General features: G+C 39.7%; 1 protein-coding gene across 1 annotated transcript in view; it reads left to right on the top strand.

Annotated features, from left to right (window-relative positions):
• Window positions 1-15134, top strand: part of CCDC170 (coiled-coil domain containing 170) — a 77115-nt gene extending 61981 nt beyond the window's left edge. Inside the window, exons 8-11 of the mRNA XM_060753571.2 lie at window positions 2511-2684; window positions 3102-3344; window positions 5492-5728; window positions 13033-15134. Of these exons, the coding sequence (XP_060609554.2) occupies window positions 2511-2684; window positions 3102-3344; window positions 5492-5728; window positions 13033-13203 (825 nt within the window). The 3' untranslated portion in view covers window positions 13204-15134. The remainder of the gene's footprint in view (window positions 1-2510; window positions 2685-3101; window positions 3345-5491; window positions 5729-13032) is intronic.
• Window positions 15135-22082: the final 6948 nt, after the last annotated feature.

Here is a 22082-nt window from a genome sequence, read left to right as displayed (position 1 = left end):
GGCAGAATCAACAATAATCAAAAAAATTTTTGTTTGATATGAGGGAGCACAATAGTATTTACAGGCCAAAATAGGTGCCCTAAAGCCGATTTTTGGATCAAAAAGGAGAATTTTGTCTACTAATGGTGTTTGGGGACCAAGGGCCATGTAGAATGTGAACCATGGAGTGCAGCAATCCCACCTCTCCTCTAAAGGAAGGGTTAAAGTACAGCTTGAAAAAGTAAACAAGCATTTGAGTTCAGTCATCATTTAATGTCCTTTGGCAAATATATGACATTGTTCTATGAGAAGGAGTAAAGATGCACTGAAATTCCCAGAAACAGTCTGTATTGTAATCAGAAAATCCAAGCTTTTTCCTCCCATCCAAGCAATGTTTATTAACTTTCCAAAGCTGTGAAGGGAATGTCAGCCCTTTAGTATGGAAATTGATTGAGAATTGATAGGTGGCTAGTCACACAAAAGCTCTACTCAGGCATTAGTGCTTTGTCTGAAGAGAAGAAACTCCTTGTTTGCATGGATTCCTCCCATGCAAACAAGATCCCTGCTTTTCCTGTTACAACTGAAAAGTTTTCTGGTAAGGTCCGATATATCTTCCTTTATACTGTGGCAGGTAAAGGTAAAGGTTTCCCCCTGACATTAAGTCCAGTTGTGTCTGACTCTGGGATTGGTGCCCATCTCCATTTCTAAGCTGAAGAGCCAGTGTTGTCTGAAGATACCTCCAAGGTCTTGTGACCAGCATGACTGCATGGAGCGCCGTTTCCTTCTTGCCGGAGCAGTACCTATTGTTCCACTCACATTTGCAGGTTTTCAAACTGCTAGGTTTGCAGAATTTGGGGCTAACAGTGAGAGCTCACATTGCTCCTCGGATTCGAACCTGCGACCTTTCAGTCAGCAAGTTCAGCAGCTCAGCGCTTTAACCCACTGTGCTTCCGGGAGGCTCCTGTGGTACTGTGGTAAAAGCTCCCCAAAGCACATCATTTGATGGGTTTTCCAACAGCCTCAATCCATATGAATGGAGGGAGGTAGAGGCAGAGCATGACACAGGAAGACCTCCAAATCTGAACACACTATGCTGATTCATTTCTCTCCTGAAACAAGAATAGTGTTGGCATATCCTTGAAAGGACAATGGTTTAAGAGGCATTGTTTTCTGATTGAGAAAAGAGGGGGGGGGGGCTATTCTGAGGAGTAACTGTAGCAGTCTGTTCCAGAAAACACATTTTGATGCACCGTAAATGTTTATTTAAACATAGGTTGCTTGTGGAGTGGAACGACAATCTTCATTGTTCTAAATGGTACTTGCTTGTTTGCTTCCCTGATTTCAAAACCTTGGAAGCACATGCTGTATACAGAACAATCAGGAGCAACGGTAGCTTTTGCATTGGAGCCTGCTCTAGCAGTTTTCTCTTATGTGTGTCTTTCAATATCATTCTGTTCAGTTTACTTCTTACCTGATTAGTCCTCTGGGTCATCTTATGCTTAATCCTTCCAACTGACCTTGACCCCAGTTTCCAAATTGTCTGTCTATTCGGGACTCAGCTCTAGGACTTGCTGCTTTTTCAGTAGTTTCATGGGGCTGAAAGAACTGTCTATAGGAAGTCACTTTCTCAAATGAATCAAGAGGACTGCTCTGTCCCAACTCCCAGTACTCCCCCCCCCCCACCTGCCAGGGAATTCTGTGTAGAGCAGTGGGTCTCAACCTGTGGATCCCCAGGTGTTTTGATCTACAACTCCCATAAATCCAGACCAGTTTACCATCTGTTAGGATTTCTGGGAGTTGAAGACCAAAACATCTGGGGACCCACAGGTTGAGAACCAATGGTGTAGAGGAATAATACAATCTTTCATTCATTTTCCAAAAGAATACAATACCAGTACCTAATTGTTTTGGGTAGTTAAATTAATAATATCAAAATAGAATTGAAAAGAGATTATGTCATCCAGTATGATACTTAAAGAAACGTAATCCTTTGAAAATCGTAATTGTGACAAATCTGGCTGGATGTATAAGGTTTTCTGAGTGATCTGGAGCTATATGAGTGAAATGTCCAATTTGAAAGAATAATTCTTGTAGATCTGCAATTTCTTATGCATTTACACATCTCCAAACTTTCTTAATGTTCTATCTGACTAATATTTCTAAATGAACAATAGCAACCAAAAACTCATTGTTTTCAGCCTTGATTTTACATTTCTTTTGGGAAATCTAAGTTGTTTTAAAATGTGTTTCCTGTAATGCATCAAATCAAAAGAATGCCAAACACAACAGGAGAAATCCAGATTAAATGTTTTCTTTTTGATTCATTACATATGCCAAAAGATGTATGCCAAGACAGGGTGATTTTTCACCCACACTTCTGGCAAATTTCTGCAGGAAAAAGATTATACCATGAAATAAATAAATCCTACATCAAAGTGGTTAATAAAATATAAGAATTCAGGGTTTTGTTTTGTTTTGAATATAACCTTTTGTTACTGATTTTCACTTCTTTCCACATTTTCTCTCTGAAGTATCTTAAGTTTCTGGATCAACTTTCTGAAAAAATGAATCTTGACAAAATGGCAGTTGATATTGGATTTGACATGAGATTGGATGCAGTATTGGCACGTGTGGAACAATTAATCAAACTGGAAGGAGACACGTTGATAGAAAATAAGATCATAGCATGGAATCTGCAAAGGAAGGTATGAAAAGCTGAGCAGGATTTTAAAGTGTTATTTGTTGAAAAAATGTTCAATAACTGATTGTTTATACTGATGGATAATCAAAATAGGATATGCGAGAACTCAGTTTGAATCCCATTTAGCCAAGAAGTTTGCCATTCACAGATTTTTCCAAATTATTTTAGTGGTTTTTGGTGAAGATGAAATAAGTGAGAGTGACAACTATGTAGGAAGAAACTAGAGAGAATTACTCCAGCTTCCAGAAGGAGCTGGCTGATCACCGTGCTGGCTGGGGAATTTGAAGGATTTGAGGTCCCACAAATTGCTTTTGCACAAGGAGGCTACACATGAAAACAGAATTGCCATTATGTTTGACAAGGGGGAAATATGACAATACAAGTTTATTCTGTACCTCTTTTTTAAATCTCTGAAACATAGCTGAAAACTCAGAAAGAGCAATTGTACAACAAAGACCTACAACTGAAACTTTTGCGTCAGAAGATAGTTCAGTTAGAAGAGGAGAAGCAAGTGCGCACAGCTCTGGCAGTGGAAAGAGACGAAGCTAACCTTACAGTCAGAAAGTTGCAAAAAAAGCTGGAAAGGTTGCAGAATGAACTTGCTTTGGCAAGAGAAACAAACACAGAGCTTAAGGTTAAGCTCGCTGACACCAATGAATTGAAGGTGGGTAACAAAATTAATCTCACATTTTAAACCTGATTGGAAAGTGTACCAATGAAGGTGCATGGTTTGCAATGAAAAGTACATTTCCAAATCTGTGTACTTCATCTTGGTTATTTGGCAAGGAAAGCAATTTGCTTTGAAATTTGTGATCTTCAAGATCTTGGATTTCAGAAAATAACTCATTTTAAAAAAATCATCTAAGTGTTTCCCAGAATTTGCAAGCAACTGGCTGAGGGACTTCTCAAATGGCAGCAAGCACAAAGAATGTGTGCCGAGCCCACAACTGCTGCCCCCTCCCAAACTCGGGGCCATCTCCACATTCACATACCAGCCTATCTTCGGGAGAGGAGGGGAGGGAAATGTAGCTATTGCCAACCTCCCAAAGCTAGGACTACTCTGTGCACATTTACACCACAATCCTAGCTTCAGGAGGTGCCTGGGTGAGTGGTCACAACTACTACCTGCCTCTCAAAGCTGAGGCTGCTTTGCACATATTTACATAGCAGCCTCTCTTTCAGGAGGTGGGGGGAGAGTAGCAGTAATCGACCTCTCACTCCCTGACTGTCTCGGCATGGAGTAAGTTCCCAGAGTCCAAGAGCTTAGTCCATGTTGGGAAAGTATGAAAGAAGCAATGCCCACTTGAGACAGCTCTCTCTTCCTTGGCTGTCTGTGTGCTTCCCTGCTGCCAGCTGCCAGGCACTGACTTCTTGCTCCTTAGTCCTTATAGATAGGAGACAGACCAGCTAAGATTTGGAGGCCTTAACATAGGACCTCTTCACATGGCCCATTGTGCAGGCAGTCTCCAGTGAAAGGGAAGGCACACAGGATGCCTCATGCTACCCAGCATGCCTTCCCTCCTTCCCCCATCACATAGGTGTGTTGGCACCCTGTCCCTATCAGATGGGAGAAAGGACAGCAACGTGCATTGCTCTGCTGCCCTTTCCTTCATCATACAGGGAAAAGGGGAGGAAAGTGCAGGTAACGCCATCGGAGCTACCCAAAAAACACTTTCTTTCCCATTGTAGAGGAGGAAGTGCCTTTTGATGCTTCTACTCCATTTTGGGAGGAATTTGGGTGGAGCCTGCCATGCATTGACTGATGGCACTCAGCAGGCCCTGTCCAAGTCCTGGGTAATAGCATCAAAATGGGGTTATTTTGCCCCATGTGCAGAGGTCCATGGTCTATGTTTATGTCTTTATGGGCAAAAGGCCCCAAGCCAAGTGCCACTTCTGTCTTGGAAAACAGGAGCAGAAAATGTATGCACATCAAAACTGCAGCTTTTGACCAATGAGTGCATTACACCTGGCAGCTCCCGAACCTCTGTCTTATGTTGTTACAGATAGCAGAGAAGTAACCTTTTCTGTTTAGCATTATGACAACAGACAGAAAGAATTAAGAATCAAGATTGACAGGTTGATTATGTCATCCTTTTTAATGGACTTTTGTTGTTGTTCATTTGTTCAGTCATTTCTGACTCTTTGTGACCTCATGGATCAGTCCACGCCAGAGCTCCCTGTTGGCCATCACCACCCCCAACTCCTTCAAGGTCAATCCAGTCACTTCAAGGATGCCATCCATCCATCTTGCCCTTGGTCAGCCCCTCTTCCCACATTATCAGATGCATGGTGTCTATAAATGTGGCCAAACAGCTCTTAAATCAAGGAGATAATGTGGCTAATCTACATAAGAAATCTATTATTAGCTCTTCTGAGATGTGTCTTTTTTTTCCTCCCTTAAAACCAGCTTCATGGACTCTGATTTTGTCTAGAGAAATGGTGCTGGGACCAAAACCCATTTCTTTACATAATTTCCCATCTAAATTGCTCCCTCCATCAGCTATTTGCACTGTGAGGAGTGACATTCAGTATTTTGATCAAGATAAAAAGCAGCTCAAGAAAGGGACTTTATATCAGGAAAAGGAGCACGAGGTGAGGTGGGAGTTAATTGCATGATCTTCAGCTTCAACTGCAGAAAAATAGGAGTCCCCTGTGTTTATTTTTAGGTTAAGGACATCTTTAATTCTTTTCACAGATTTTTCTTCTTTTCTATTCAATATAGTTTGGCATGATATATCTTCTCTCTCAGGCAACTTTGGTCCCAGTGCTCACAGTCTTACTGAGGCAATCCCCTCTGGAATTTGTTTGCAGATCAAAACGCTGGAACAGGACAAAACCATAGAAGATCTAAGCAAGTCCCAGGAGAACCTGGAAAAGTTAAAGGCTAAAGCTGAGAGACATCTGACCTCTGTCAAGGCTGAGTTACATGTTGTAGAGCGAGATGCAAAGGAAGATAAAGAAAAGGCCAAAAGCATGCTGGAATCTGTTAGAAATGAACTCACAACACTCAAGTCTGCTTTAGAAGAAGTAACGAAAAGAAAGGAACAGGTATGAGCATTCAAAAGAGTTCCATATTACATGCCAAGTCCAGCAACGGAGGTGTTTGCAAAGAAAGAGCAGCAGATGATATTTCCAAAGTATAATAACAAAATAGGAGTAACTGATGTCAGTTTCATTGAATAAACATTGGGTGCTGAAGAGGAAATATACCTAAACTGACAATGAGATTGGTGAATAGTTTCAATAGGGCCTATTGAATCACTTTAAAGATGGTATTTGGAGAAATTCTATATTTGCTAGAACCTTAAGGTTTGTCATGACACCATGCTCTAAGTTACTGCAGAGAAAGTTGGTAAAAGAAGCAGGTTCCACAGACACCTGCTAATAGAATGCCACTAACATTCTTAACTACTACTACTACCACTACTACTATTTATTTATTTATTTACTGTCCTTGTATACCGCCGTTTCTCAGCCTAATTGGCGACTCAACACGGTTTACAACAAAATATACAGTGCACAGTATACAATTAAAACCATAAAAAACATAATACACAATATTACATGTGTGAGGAAGCATTAATGCCACCGCTTGTCAACAATAAAATGTGAAGAAGTCTTTATCCCACCAAATGGGATTACCAAAAATGTAAAGAAAGTTCCTAGACTGCTATTAAATTAAACTGCCACCAATAAAATGTAAAGACGCTGGTCTTAAAGTCTCTATTTACTCCTATTTGCGTTGTGAGGTAACTTTGGTAGAGTGGAATGCACCGAACATAAAATCAATGGAGGAGGCAGGTTTAAAATACAAAGAGAACAAGTTTATTATTAACAAAGCGTAATTGTTGCAATATCGAGATGTTGAACTTGGTACATGCTTGGTGGTTACAATATGGCTTGGTTGAGATACATTCAGGCTTCTGATGTTACAATTCTTATAAACTCCTTCTTCAGTGAAGTGCTTTAATATTTCAGTGTTCCTAATTGTGAGCATTTCATACTGTTTGTCCTATACCGGATCAAACCACTGAATCCCCAGTCTTCCACTACTGGCGATCCTAAAACCCCCTCTGTTAGATTCTTTTTACTTAAGCAATCTAACAAGGTTTCACCTTCAGCTCCTTTGCTGAAGAAATATTCACAAATACTAAGAACTAACTGAATCTATACTACTTCACACCACAGAGCACTACTGTCTCTGCTCCTCTTCTCAGGGTCTCATCCTCCTGACTGAACTACTTTTCCCAGAGTCCTTTCTTGACTCTGCTATTTCCCAGAGCCCTTAACTGGCTCTGCTCTTCTCCTCAGGGTCTCTTCCTCCTGACTGAAGCTTAACTGCCACTTTCAAACCTTTTTCTCCTTAAGCTCCGCCCACCTCCTCTTCGGCCCTGTCACCATGGCAACCTATCTCTCTCAGCTAGGCCCTGGCAACCAATGTAATACATAAATACAGATTCAAACACATTATAAATAACACTTTATAATAAACATATCTCTACAACATGAAATCACAATCCAATACATCTCCTAACTAAAATCGTGGTCCAATTGCATCATCCATATTACCAATCCGTAATCAACACATTCATTGCACCGAATTAGCCAAATGCCTGCTTGAACATCCAAGTTTTTAGTCTTCTTCGGAATACCATCAGCGAGGAGGCTGATCTTACCTCCATGGGAAGGGCGTTCCAGAGCCAAGGGGCCACCACAGAAAAGGCCCTGTCTCTCGTCCCCGCCAGCCGCACCTGTGAAGCAGGCGGGATAGAGAGCAAGGCCTCCCCAGAAGATCTTAGGGTCCTGGTGGGCTGATAGGCCGAGATACGTTCGGATAGGTAGGTTGGGCCAGAACCGTTTAGGGCTTTAAAGGCCAACGCCAGCACTTTGAATTGAGCCCGGTAGCAAATCGGCAGCCAGTGGAGCTGGTGCAGCAGAGGAGTTGTGTGCTCCCTGCGCTCCGCTCCAGTTAGTATCATGGCTGCCGACCGTTGGACTAATTGGAGCTTCCGAGCCGTCTTCAAAGGCAACCCCACATAGAGAGCGTTGCAGTAGTCTAAACGGGATGTAACCAGAGCGTGGACTACCGTGGCCAAGTCAGACTTCCCAAGGTACAGGCGCAGTTGGCGCACGAGTTTTAACTGTGCGAATGCTCCCCTGGTCACCGCCGAAACCTGGGGTTCCAGGCTCAGCGATGAGTCCAGGATCACACCCAAACTGCGAACCTGCGTCTTCAGGGGGAGTGCGACCCCATCCAACACAGGCTGTAACCCTATACCCTGTTCGGCCTTGCGACTGACCAGGAGTACTTCTGTCTTGTCTGGATTCAATTTCAATTTGTTCGCCCCCATCCAGACCATCACAGCGGCCAAGCACCGGTTCAGGACCTCAACAGCCTCCTTAGTGACAGGTGGAAAGGAGTGACAGAGTTGAACATCATCTGCGTACAAATGACATCGCACCCCAAAACTCTGGATGATCTCACCCAGCGGCTTCATGTAGATGTTGAACAACATGGGAGACAATATTGAACCCTGAGGAACCCCACAAGACAAAGGTTGTGGGGTTGAACAGGAGTCCCCCAGTAACACCTTCTGAGACCGACCCTCGAGGAATGAGCGGAGCCACTGTAGAACAGTTCCTCCAAGACCCATTCCCGCGAGGCGTCCCAGAAGGATACCGTGGTCGACGGTATCGAAGGCAGCTGAGAGGTCCAGCAGCACCAACAGGGACACACTCAAAACACTATATTTATTTTGACTCTTACATCCCTACATGTTTTGGGTCCATGTTACCTCTAGGGTTGCCTTCTCTTGTACAGTCTGCCCCAAACACTTCTTCTGGGGGACATTTACTCTAGCCTACTAGAACAAACCTGGCAACCATCACCCAGAGACACCTGCTAATAGAATGCCACTAACATTCTTAATTACTGCTGCTACTACTACTATATTTATTTTGACCCTTACATCCCTACATGGTTTGAGTCTAGGTTACCTACAGGGTCGCCGTCTCCCGTATAATCCGCCCCAATCATGTCTTCTGGGGGGCATCTACTCTAGCCTGCCAGAAGCCACCTGGCAACCATCACCCAGAGGGCCTTTTCATTGGCTGCCCCAAGACTGTGGAATAACCTCCTGGAAGAGATTTGACAGCTATGTCAGCTGTTGGAATTTAAGACACAATTTAAGACCCATCTCTTCTGGCAGACCCACCCAGTCAATTTTAAGTCGAATTTCAATCTACATTTTATCACTGGATTTTAATTTGTATTTGAACTCTGTGTATTTTTGTATGCCTTTTAATGTTGTTTTATCTCTTGTTTTAATGATGTTGTATCCCACTTCGAGCCAGAGGGAGAGGTGGCAGGTAATAAATGTATATTATTATTATTATTATTATTATTATTATTATTATTACCCTGCTGTTCTCCAAGGACTGGGATCCAATGTGGCCCACATCTTTAAAAACAACACAATTTTAAAACCTACAAAATATAAATGTTAGAATAGAATTAAACATTGCAAGTATTAAAACAAGTGAAAAGCTGCAGTGGTAGGGGTTTTTGGACTTTCAAAAACTGTAGATTAAATATTTTACTATAGCATAATAATTAGCCTTTTTGGCCAGCAAATCCACTTGGCTACTGTGAATTCTGTTGTTGTTGTCTACCCACAACTTTACTTTAGTATTTTTTTACCAGCAGATACTTTTTTTTAATTATCTGTGCCTGTTGCGTTGCAGGGGGGTAATTTAAGATCATGATTGGGGAAGGAAGGACAAATCTGCCCCTCTCCCTGTGGTATAGATTTAGGATTTTAAGGCATAAGGCAGTCAGTCTGGCATGGCATATGGACCTTTGGTGTTGCCCTCCCATCACATGATGTCATGTGCAGCCTGCTGCCTCCCTTCTCCTGGTGATACTCCCTTCTCTTAGCTATGAACAGGTAAATCACATTAATAGCTCTCAATGCCACAGTCTTCCCATCTCCTACCTTGGTGCAATTGGGCCCCTTCTACTTTTTTTTGCTGGCATGCTGACAGTAAACTGTTGTTGGAGGTGGAATTCTTCGATTTTCCTCTCCCTCCTCTCTCTTACTATTCCCAAGCAAGCTGTTTTTAATTTCCTTTAATATTTATATTTGCCTTTTTTGTTTGTAAATGCTGGAATTGTGGTAAAATAAAAATAATATAAAATTAGAAAACAGCAGTAGTGCAAAAAGGCAGCGTCATGTGTGGAAGTACAATCAAGGGACCACAGATCGATGAATCAGCACAATTGCATAACTGAAGAAAGGCACAACATTGTGTATACAGTATGTATATCCACTATCAATGATACAGCAAGTTTATGTGATAAAGTATTTGGTTTGTAGAAAGTAATTTATTTTATAATAATCATACCCGTATTTTTTAAAACTTGTCATTACATCAAAAACAAGAATAATGTAGTCTGTTGTATCAAATGTCACCTATTTTAATAATACTAAATTAAAGAACACACAACAATTGCAATCATTTGGAATGTGACCTTTAAAACACAGTGAACCACAAATAAAGGTCTGCACATATTTTGACATTAGTTTAGGTCATGCAATGAAGTGTGTAATATTTAATGTGTGACTTCAATATTAATTGTACAGAACTTCAATGTTGTTTCCTTCTGTTTTGACTAAATTCTTTTTCAAAATTCATGTATTTGGCCCAAGGCAATTACGTTAAGACGCACGTTGAAGTGATGGCTGAATCAAGCTTCAATTTATCCATCCAATTTTTTAAGTGTTATGCATATATGTTCGTACTTTTCATGGTGCTATATTGTTCCGCTTTGGATTTCCCACTGTGAGGGATACTTGCATGTCTCTGTAAAAAAACCCGAAGACTTTATAATTTACTTACTCCTGTTCAATAGCCTGTTCATTTGTATATATTCTCAAAACAGTTCTGCAAATAATAAAATGCAATATTTGAATATCAAAGGTAGTTATTGAGAGACTTTTGCACTTCTTTTAAGGTATACAAATCATAGAATCATAGAGTTGGAAGAGACCTTGTAGGCCATCCAGTCCAACCCCCTGCCAAGAAGCAGGAAAATCACATTCAAAACACCCCCAACAGATGGCCATCCAGCCTCTGCTTAAAAGCCTCCATGGAAGGAGCCTCCACCACACTCTGGGGCAGAGAGTTTCACTGCTGAACAGTTCTCACGGTCAGAAAGTTCTTCCTAATGTTCTGGTGGAATCTCCTTTCCTGTAGTTTGAAGCCATTGCTCTGCATCCTAGTCTCCAGGGCAGCAGAAAACAAGCTTGCTCCCTCCTCCCTATGACTCCCCCTCACATATTTATTAGGCCTGGGTAACAACGGAAAAATTTGTTTCTAAAATCGATTTGTATTTGGGGTTTTTTTTGTTTCGATATTTAAAATAATTACAAAATTTTCCTTTTAAAAAGTTCGATATTTACGAAATTTCGTAAATGGTAAAAAATTAACGAATCGATTTCCGAAACAATAACGAATCGATTCGTTAATGGCGGACGCGACCGCGAAATACGCTAAAAAACCTCCAAAAACTTCTGAAGCTTCCCTCTCCCTCTGTTGTTGACTGTTGGTGTGATATTATAATTTTTTTTCACTAATTAAACCATAAAACTGGCCCAGACATGCGGAAATAATAACGAAACGACCTCAGAACAATAACGAAACGAATACAATAACGAAATACGAAGCATTTACAAAACGTGTTTAAAAATTCGTTTTTAAAAATAATTGCTCCAGAATGGTTCGTTATCGTTTTGTAATTGGAAAAATTAACAAATTATTAACGAATTACGAATTAACGAAACGAAACCGCCCAGGCCTAATATTTATACATGGCCATCATGTCTCCTCTCAGTCTTCTCTTCTGCAGGCTAAACATGCCCAGCTCTTTTTAACCCGCCCATTATAGGGCTTTGTTCTCCAGACCCTTGATCATTTTAGTCACCCTCCTCTGGATACATTCCAGCTTGTCAATATATTCCAGATTATCAAAATTGTGCATGATGTATTATTACCAGAAATAAGGAATTCCTATATCAACTAAAATTCAAATTTGCAGTTGCTAAGTTTTGTGCAGAATCTGATTGCATAAATTTCACTGACATTTCTTGAATTTCTTGAATACATGAACTACAATGGAACTTCTTCCATGCCATGGCCCATTATGTCATTAAAGACAAAAAAACACTTATCTTTCAAGAATGCTTTGGAGGGTGATGGACTCTTCTTTTCTGAGTCTTTAAATAGAGGATGTATGGTTTTCTTTTGGGAGTACTTATGTGTGGCATAATAGGGCTTTGTGCTGGATGGCCTTTCAGTATCTTCTGACTGTGTGATGGTTATAATTGATTCTAAGATACAACTACTCAATTTGCATTTTAAGACCTTGAATAACCTTTTCTTTGAAAATGTGGTGAGCATCTCTTGTTAAAACATCAGTCTTTTGAAATATAGTATGCCTTCACTAGAGTTGGAATACATCTTTATTTATATAGCCTGATTATCATTTTAGCATGTCCACTTCTTTAAATGCTAACAGAATGTTGTGTGCCAAATACAAGCACAAAAAAAGCTTTTTCTCATCTGAGGAGTCTCTTAGGCCTCTTCCACACAGCTGAATAAAATTTCACATTTTCTGCTTTGAAATGGAATATATGGCACTGTGGACTCAGATAACCCAGTTCAAAGCAGATATTGTGGGATTTTCTGCCTTGATATTCTGGGCTATATGGCTGTGTGGAAGGGCCTTTAGATGAGACTGAATAATTTAATGCAAGTCAAGGCAGCTGGGCCTAAAGCACTCCATGTCATCCATCCAGTTATAAAATGGTTTTAATGAAAAGCACGAACAAAGAAAAAATTGTTCAGGCTCCAACTAACAATTCTTCTGAAATGTGTAATGTGGAATTGAGTAAAACACAGCCCATTTAGGAACAATAATGAACCATCTGAGCCATTGAATAATTTTCAAGTGGGCCCTTGCCATCAGTTTAGACAAAATACAATACAATACAAATATGTTTACTACTCTTTTCATTAGGTGTTTGGAAAAGAGGCCCAGAATTTGACTATTGTTACCACTTCTTTTTTTTTGGAAAGAGTGAGTTCAGGCTTTGCAAAGCATGTCATACTACAGACTCTGGATAGTATTGCTGGATAGCTTTCTGCCTAGACATTAGTCACCATGCCTGAGATTACTGTCATAGTTTTAAAAAGAGCTTTAAATGGAGATCTTGGTAAATGGATAGATTGGTGCAGAAAAAGAAATTATACCTAATACTGTATATCTTCTTCCCACCCTTATTTTCTTATAGCTATCAGACTTCAGAGAAGTAGTCTCCCACATGCTGGGCCTTAATATTGCCACGGTTACTCTTCCTGACTATGAAATAATTACTCGCCTGGAGGAGTTGATCCATTCTCATCGGCATCATCTTGTTCCTTGTGTCTGCTTTAAAGATGAACCGTTGCAGCTTCTTCATTGAAAGAAGGCAGTGGAATTTCCTTTGCTACTTGTCTTTTTCACTTTGCCAATGCAAATGTTCTGGAACGTGACTCTACAGCATTAAAACACGGTTACAAACAAAACCCTTTGCTTCCAAGCCTTTTAATAGTGTCAGTACTAATTTACACACTGTGAACTTGAAGTATTCCAGAATGTATCAAACAATATTTTCATTAGAGCTGAAAAATGTATGCATTCAGCCTCAAAAACTGAAATAACACTACAACCATTATGATCTAAAAATGAGAGTTCAACTTATCAACGTGGCCTGAGCTCAACATTGAGTATTTTTACCACTCACTCAGCAGTTTATTTATTTTTAAATTGAGGGTGGCATCAAGGGACAGGAGGGAATGGGAAAGCCCCCCTGCATCTTCCTATTCCCCAAGGATAGTTGCTTTGTGAAACAAAAGATAAGATTTATGAACAAGTCATCAACACAATTCAACACATTTGCAGCAAGGCATCAACTTTCTTTCTTCCAAAAACTTCTTAAAGCTTTAGTATGGTGGTTCCCCAGTTATGTTCCTTTCAACCTCTTCAAGTAAAAATGTTACATTACAATTTTTACAGTATTCACTTTTCTTATGGAAGCGAACTAGCACTCTGTGTTCATCTAACCAAAGCAAATAAAAACAAGTCTAACATGAAAAAAGTTCAGAGGGGATGTTGAGCTATGCACTCTAATTAGCCTCCAAATGAAAGCAAAACCTTATGATCTCCTTAATTTGGGGCTGAGCATAATACTGTGGCAGAAATTTCCACATGGCAACTCAATATTGTTTAAACTTTCTTTGTATTTTCCACATATCAGTTTTTATCAAGCTTCATTAATACATTCCACAAACATTTAGATTGTGTATTTAGCATGCAAAGTGCCATAACAATACAGCCTACTGAAAACAGGGCTACGGCTGGGTCTACACTAGCTAGTAAATCCAGGGACAGTCTGCACTGAGTCCAGAGGCCAGTGGTTTCTAACCTTTTTTTGACCAGGGACCACTATCCAACATTAGTACCAAAAGGGTTATGAATCAGTCTTTGGTCAACTTTAGATTTGGTTGGTTATTTGGGTGCTGACTCAGAAACTTGCATTGGATAGACCATATCAGCTCTAGTTTCTGATAGAGAACATGTGCCATTCAGTAGTTGACCTTCCTCAATCTGCTTTGGCAACATATTGGAGTCTATAAGGTACAGGCAGGCTAAGACCATGCTGGTTTTGCTAAACTGTCACTCCCCTGGGTCACTTGCTACCTTTAGCTGATCACAGAGTTCTGTGTGAGTTCCTGGACATTTTGAGTGCCCTGTGCTAACACTATAGGATTCTTCATGAACAGGAAAAAGGAGAAAGCCAATAGTGGGGGTGACCTGTGTGGACAACAGACTGGTCTGAATTGGAACCTAAGTTGCTATCTGCTGTGCCCCAAAGTCATGTGATACTTCATAGCATTACCTGACTTTTATTAATGGGCTAAACCAAATTAACTAGTTTAACCTATGACACCTACTGAAAGTAGAGAAATGTCATAGGGATAGCCAGGACCCAATTCAGGGTGAGCTTGGGTTTTAATGTCCAAGTAGATAAGCCCTGGGAGATCAATCCCAAGGAGATTATTTATTGTGATTTGTGTGTCAGAAGGAAAGCAGTCAGAATATCAATCTGCTGGGCCTTTGCAGGAATTATCATTTCACAACCATTAGACAACCTTTAATATGTGATGTTTCAACAGCTATAAATGTGGACAACTATTTTCTAGTTACAAATTCCACTTGCATTTGTAATTCCAGTTTGGAATGTAGTCATTGATAACCACTAGTGAAGTGAAAAAATGTCATTGCTAGGAATTTACCATGGAAAGTTGGTTTTAATGTCTGTACTTACAAGTTCTGAGCATTTATGAAAATTAAATTTACACAAAGCCTATTGCTACCTCTGTTTTTATTTAACCTCATATGTATTGGCTTGTCTGTATAATAGATAGAGGATGCTCGTGTGATCATATGCTTCAAATATTCAGCTTGTGAAAATGATAGAAATAGATGTGCACTTACAATATACACACTTTATGTAGAATACATCAGTTTTTAATCTGCTTTATACTCAAAAACATATTTCAATGTTCGATACTACAAGAGTCCTATGAAACCACATCCAGCTTATGAACATTTTAATATGATGCCAAGATTCCAAAGAAGGCCACACTACTTAGCCAGAGTTTGGAAACACAAATATTTAAGCCAAAAAGGAAGATAAAAATAAGCCTCGTATGGTTATTAAATGAAAGGATAAAATTGAAAGTTTAGGATGCTGACACCAGAGATGCATAAAATGTCTCAAGATGAACGGATGCTTGGTGAGATAAGATAAATGATTTGGAAGGGAGCAGCAACAGACGTTTCTTGATATTTCTCTAGTTGGGCAGTAAGAAATACCATGTTCAATATTCCTTCTTGTTTTTATGTGTAGGTTTAAATACCATATTTACTTGAGTGTAGTGCACCATCAATTGTAATGCATACCTTACTTTTGAGGCGCACATTACTGAAAAATGGATTTGCTATCCATTTTGTGCCCACTCCCAGCTGGGTGCAAGCAGAAGCAATTCCACTCGCAGTCTCGGCTTTGGGGGAGGGAATGCTTTTCTGCCTCTCAGCTGACCAGAGACAAGAGAGAACCTACCTGGAAAGTGAGGAGGCCTTTCTCCTTCTTATTTATTTATTTATTTATTTTATTTATTGCATTTATTGACCGCCCCTCTCAGCCCGGAGGCGACTCGGGGCGGTGAACAACAACAAAGAAGACAGTGTACAGCGGGTCTAGACATACAAAACAGACAAATACAACACAACATATACTTATACTAAAAATCCGCTTCGTCAAGTCCTGGGGTCATAGCCAAAATTCGCAGTCCTAATTCATTCCAGTGTCAATTAACTATACTTAGTTGAAGGCCTGCTCAAAGAGCCATGTTTTTAGGCCCCTACGGAAGGCCATCAAGGAGGGCGCCTGTCTAACTTCTACCGGGCTGGAGCTGGAGAAAAATCAGAAAGCCTGGTATAAGCTGGTATAAGCTACCTTTCTAGGTATATTCTGGATGAAGATTTAGAAAGACCAGAGCATCTGTCAGAATGGAGGCTGTTTTAAAAATTGAGTATAGCGTCTACTAGATGGTGGGAAGTTGTAATTTCACTCTATTCTGTTTTGGGCAGACTTCACCTGGTATACTCTGATGAGTTCTGGGCTTCATAATCTGGGAAGGATATTGACAAGCAAAATGGGTCCAGAGAAGGGTGACCAAAATTATCCATGGCTTAGGGAGCTGGACATGTTTATCTTGGAGAGAAAAAGGCTGAGAAGGAACATAACCATGCTGAAATATATGGTATGATGTTTCATTGTCTTCTGTGGCTCTGGAGACACAAAGAGCAATGGATTCAAATTGCAGGGAAACAAAGATTCTGCCTAAACATTAGGAAAAACTTCCTGATGGTATGAGCTGTTTGGCAATGGAATGTGCTGCCTTGGAGCCTGGTGGAATCTCCTTCACTGGAGGTTTTTAAGTAGAAGCTGGATGGCCATTTGTCAAGGTGCCTTGATTCTGTGTTCCTGCATGGCAGGGGAGTGGATTGGATGGCCCTTATGGTCTCTTCCAGCTTTATGATTCAAGGATTAATTTCAATTGAAAGTCTGCCAGAACAGGCTGTTGGATTACTGAGGAGTGTTGTGTGGGTTAAGTATTAGGCAATGTGTATGCTTTTAAAAATCATTTTTAAATAAAGACACTACCCTACTGGGAATTTGGCATGTTTGATGCCTTTAAAGCATAGTGAGTTGTGAATGGAATGCACAACAGCAGTTACAAGAAGGAGGAAAGTATATTTGTCTCCTATTGAAACTTACAGGCTGCTAACATTTGTAAAATGATCTCCCCTTCACCTCTAGTGTACCTAAAATTTGGCAACTCTGGTACCTTGAAGGAGTAGCAAGATCCCTTCATATTTTATGTCAAAGGATGAAAAACACCTGTTTCAGCAGAAGACTCCCTTTTGATGAATGCCATAACAAAATAAATGGGAGTTAAATAAACTAATGAACTACTTTGAAATCAGTAATGAAACAAATAATGAATAATAAGAAAAATGAAGCTTAATCACAAAATGAAGAAATATTCAGAGAGTAAAAAAAAAGAAGGAAGGAGTTCTTTGATATTTTTAGGCCAGTTTATTTCAGCACAAATTTTCTTCAACATCTGCCTGCTTCTTCAGAGACAGAACACAAAACAAAATGACTGGAGTAATTAAACAAGGAAGACAAAAGCCCTAACCCTTATAATAAAGTGTTGGCTGCCTGGTTTGAATCCTAATGTTACAAGGTTGGACACATTACAGATTTCTCTATTACAGATATAAGTTATTTTAATTGCATGTGGATTACAGGTTTACACCTTCATATATATACCTAAGAAAGTGAATGGTCAGTGGGAGACTTTGGAGGTATCATAAAAGGGTATCATACAAGCAAATCAACAAATTGGATTTTTTTTTGCTAGAAAGGATAAGGGAAGATGGGGACTTGAGAGGGGCAAAAATCAGAAAGGACGAATTCAAGCTGAAGGCCTACGCAGATGATTTAGTCTGCATAATAGAAAACCCCCTGGAAACGATAACTAAATGGAAGGATAAAATAGACAAGTATGGCATAGTTGCAGGTCTGAGAGTTAACAAAATTAAGACAAAAATTCTCACAAAAAATATGGACATATTCAAGAGGGAAGAACTGCAAAAGATCTCACAATACTCGGTCACCAATAGAGTGAAATATTTAGGAGTCCATCTAACGGCAAGTAACTCGCAGTTGGTAAAAAATAATTATGAACCCGTATGGAAGGAGATTGGTAAGAAATTAGTGAGCTGGAAACAATGGAATTTAAGTTTGGCGGGCAGAATAGCGATAGTCAAGTCAAATATACTCCCTAAAATGATTTACTTATTCCAAATGATCCCCATATTGAGAACAAAATATTGCTTCTCCCAATGGAGAAAGGATATCTTGAAGTTTATTTGGAACGGAAAAAGAGCGAGGATCAAATATAAGATTCTGATAGACGGGAGGGAGAGAGGGGGGCTTAGCTTACCCGACCTGCAGCTATATTATGATGCCTGCGCCTTGACCTGGGTGAAAGACTGGGCTACTCTAAAAAAAAAGAAATTGCTAAATTTGGAGGGCCACGACCTAAGGAGAGGCTGGCATGCCTATCTCTGGCACGGGAAATCTAAGATTGAGAAAAAATTTTCGAACCATTTTGTCAGATCCGCTTTATTAAAGGTCTGGGACAGGTATAAGGACAGAATGTACACCAAAACGCCATTGTGGCTTTCACCGTTAGAGGCGGCCCACAAGAGAGAGTTTCCTAAGGATAGATGGCATACGTATAAGGTATTACTAGAGAAGGAGGGAAGCCACTGGAAGTTAAAATCATTGGAAGCGCTGAGGAAGCTGGATGAGAACCTGTCTTGGTTCCAGTACATCCAAATTACTGATTGCTACAAGGAAGATAAGAAACATGATTTTACACAACAGGAGTCATTCTGGGATGGAATCCTGAGGAAGGATAGAAAACTGATAAAATCCCTATACCAAAAACTGTTGGAGTGGGAAACAGAGACGGAACTCATTAAGGAAAACATGGTCTCCTGGGCTGTGGACTTGGGACATTCTATTTTGCTAAAGGAATGGGAAATTATCTGGAGGGAAAAAATAAAGTTTGCAAAATCAATGAACATAACAGAAAGCTGGCAAAAAAAATTTTTTCGCTGGCATCTTACCCCCCAAAGATTGGCAAAATTCTATAAAGGAGTTAGCAATGAGTGTTGGAAGTGTGGCACACAAGTGGGCACGTATTATCATGTTTGGTGGCAATGTAAAAAAGTAAAGAGCTTCTGGAGAGAGGTACATTTACAGGTGCAGGGAATTCTGCAAGTAAAATTCGAACTCAAGGCAGAATATTATTTACTGCATTTAATAGATTTTGAGTTAGATAGAAACAAGGAGATGTTGCTATATCATTTGTCAGCCGCAGCTAGAACAGTGTTTGCAAGTAAGTGGAAATCCAAGGAACTCCCAACAATGGAGGCCTGGTGCATAAAAATTGGGGATTACATGGAAATGGACACTCTAGCAAACATTCTGTACGAAACCAGCAAGAAAAGGAAAATAAACTGGCATCCCTTAAAGGAATACCTGAAAAACAGGAAGAATGTTCTGCTTTAAGGTTCGGGAAGATGGTCAGAAAAATAAATAAGTAAATGAAATAGACTTACAAGTTACATGACCCCGTGGAATGTTGGGAAGTCAATATGTTTTGTTGATTGTTTTGTTGATAGTCGTAGTTTGTGTAAGGCCCCAATGTGATGTTTGTTGTTACTTCTTACCCAGTGTTAAGCCCTCCCCCCCTTATCCCGTTCCCCATATTCCCTTTCCCACTTTCCCCGATCTAGCTGTACTGCACAGGAGAGATAGTTGTTTAGGTATATATGTATCAGGATGCAAGTGTAAGTGTGTAACTCGGTTCTTTTTTTCCTTTGTTTGTTTGTTTTTTTTTCTTTTTTTGAATGATGTAATTGTTTATAAAAAAATCAATAAAGATGATTATAAAAAAAAAACAAATTGGATTTTTTTGCCTTCCCTTGGTAGTAACTCAATTTGTTGTTACATAGGCTGTATCTGTGCCCCCTTCCACACAACTGTATAAAATCCACATTTAACTGGATTATATGGCACTGTGGAATCAGATAATCCAGTTCAAATATGATATTGTGGATTATCTGCCTTGATATTCTGGATTATATGGCTGTGTGGAAGGGACCCTATATTACTATGTAATGCAATTTAAGAATTCACATTAACTGCATTGAATTTGATTTCATAAGTCTACACTGCCATATAATCCAGTTCAAAACTGTTAATCTGCATTCTGAAACTGTATTATATGACAGTGTAGATCTAGCCATAGTGAGGAATAATACCTGGAGAAGCCTTCCAAAATCTAGTCCTATTTTCCCTCACCGCTAATGGTTAGGACTTCTGTTAAAGTCCAAGATATATCTGGTGGAGGATGGAAATTGGTGTATCTGGATGAACCCAAAATGAAGGAGGCTATCAGAATAGATACTGCCCAGCAGACAACACCAATATACTCAGATGTAGGAATAACAAGAGCAAAATAGAGAATTTGGTGACAAGAATAGCAGGTTCCGCAATTATATCTAAGGGATTTTGGAAAGTTAATCTACAAGAGATAAGTTTTATGACAAAAAGAATAGTTTATTATGAAGCAGTCAGCAGAGACATGACCGGAAGTGTTGGTTAGGGCTTTCTATCTTCTAATTCCCAACATTTCTATCTCCTTTGTTTCAAAACACTTTATACCTGATTTTGTTTTAGATAGGAAATAAATGTTATCTTTTTTTTCCTTTTCTTTTCCTTTTTAACATCATAGAGATCTTTTTTGTATTAGATAACACAAAATGGAAGAAGACAAAGATGCAGGATGTTAAAAATGCCCCTGTTCTATATCTACTCTTGTACCTTTCCCTGTTCCACATATATTTTGCAATAAAAATTGTATAGAAAAAGAGCAAATTACAAGAAGATGAGATCAACTCACTCAGAGCGAACAGACTTCAGAATTTTCAAAATTCATAAAACCAATTCCTGCATTCAAAATAATGCGCAAATATGAAAGAGACTTCAAAGACTGAGTACACTACTGTATCTGGGTGCCATCCTCCTCTGATTTTTGATAGGCAGTTCTTTTTTTTTTCCTCTCAGAAGTCACCAGGAAATTAGCATGAGTCAATGACCACTTAGTATCACTTCCTCTTTCCATAGATCTTATCTGAGAAGAATGCCATTTGAATTTTGTTGGAGCAGTGGAGGTGACTGGAATCACATTCTCCATACTATCTGTGGGCAGCTGACTAGCTTAGGGAGACCAGAGAAGGTTAACTGTCTTATGTGATTAATCATAGAGCTGGAATTGTCACACAAATTGATTCATCATCAGAATGACTCCAAAGAGTCTGAAAAATACTTCGTCAAGAAGAAGATTAATTATAGGGTACTGTCAGAAAAACAATGTTCACCCTGCCCCCCTCCAAAGGACTGAAATTGTAAGAACGGTATGCAAGTCCCTCTTTCCCTCCCAAACAAATCCTGGAAAAAATATCAGATTTCTCCCTTAGCTTTAAAGGTCAGAGTCATATTCGCCAATCATGTGAAGAATACTGCTACATATTGACTTTCTAAGAAATGTCAGGTGTGCATTTTTTATTTGCAGTGGCTGTCCTATGTGGCTGCGAAGGAGAAGTAACAATACCTAACAACCAATGACTGTATCTTGTCTAATTGGAAGTTTCTGGGGGTTGTAGCGCAAATAAGTGATATTTTAAAGCTCTGGCAAGTCTTCGACCGTTTATAATCTCTACCATATAAGCAGGGGCAGTACTGAATGCTTAAGAATGGGTCTGTTACTGAAACTCTCTAGAATAAACTAGTATAATTAAAACAACACAAGTTCCTTTTCAAGGTTGCTGTGGGATAAAATACCACAACAGGTGGTGTGGTGCAGGGGCTTATGACGACAGTCCCCCAATTGTGCAAAACATACAAGAAGAATCCAAAAATATGAAGGTAAATATCTTGATCCAGATCAATAAACCAGTCCTCACATTTTCAATTCCCACCATAAACAAGGCTTTTGTAGAGTAAGAGTAATAATTGTCCACTCATGACCACACCATGGCAATATGTTTGCAATGCCATATGTGTAGCTCACAATGCTATACTTATTGTTG

This window comes from Anolis sagrei, chromosome 1 (assembly GCF_037176765.1).
Source record: "Anolis sagrei isolate rAnoSag1 chromosome 1, rAnoSag1.mat, whole genome shotgun sequence".
Classification (NCBI taxonomy): domain Eukaryota; kingdom Metazoa; phylum Chordata; class Lepidosauria; order Squamata; family Dactyloidae; genus Anolis; species Anolis sagrei.
The sequence above is the reverse complement of the archived record's forward strand: the minus strand, read 5'-3'. Positions and strand labels throughout refer to the sequence as shown.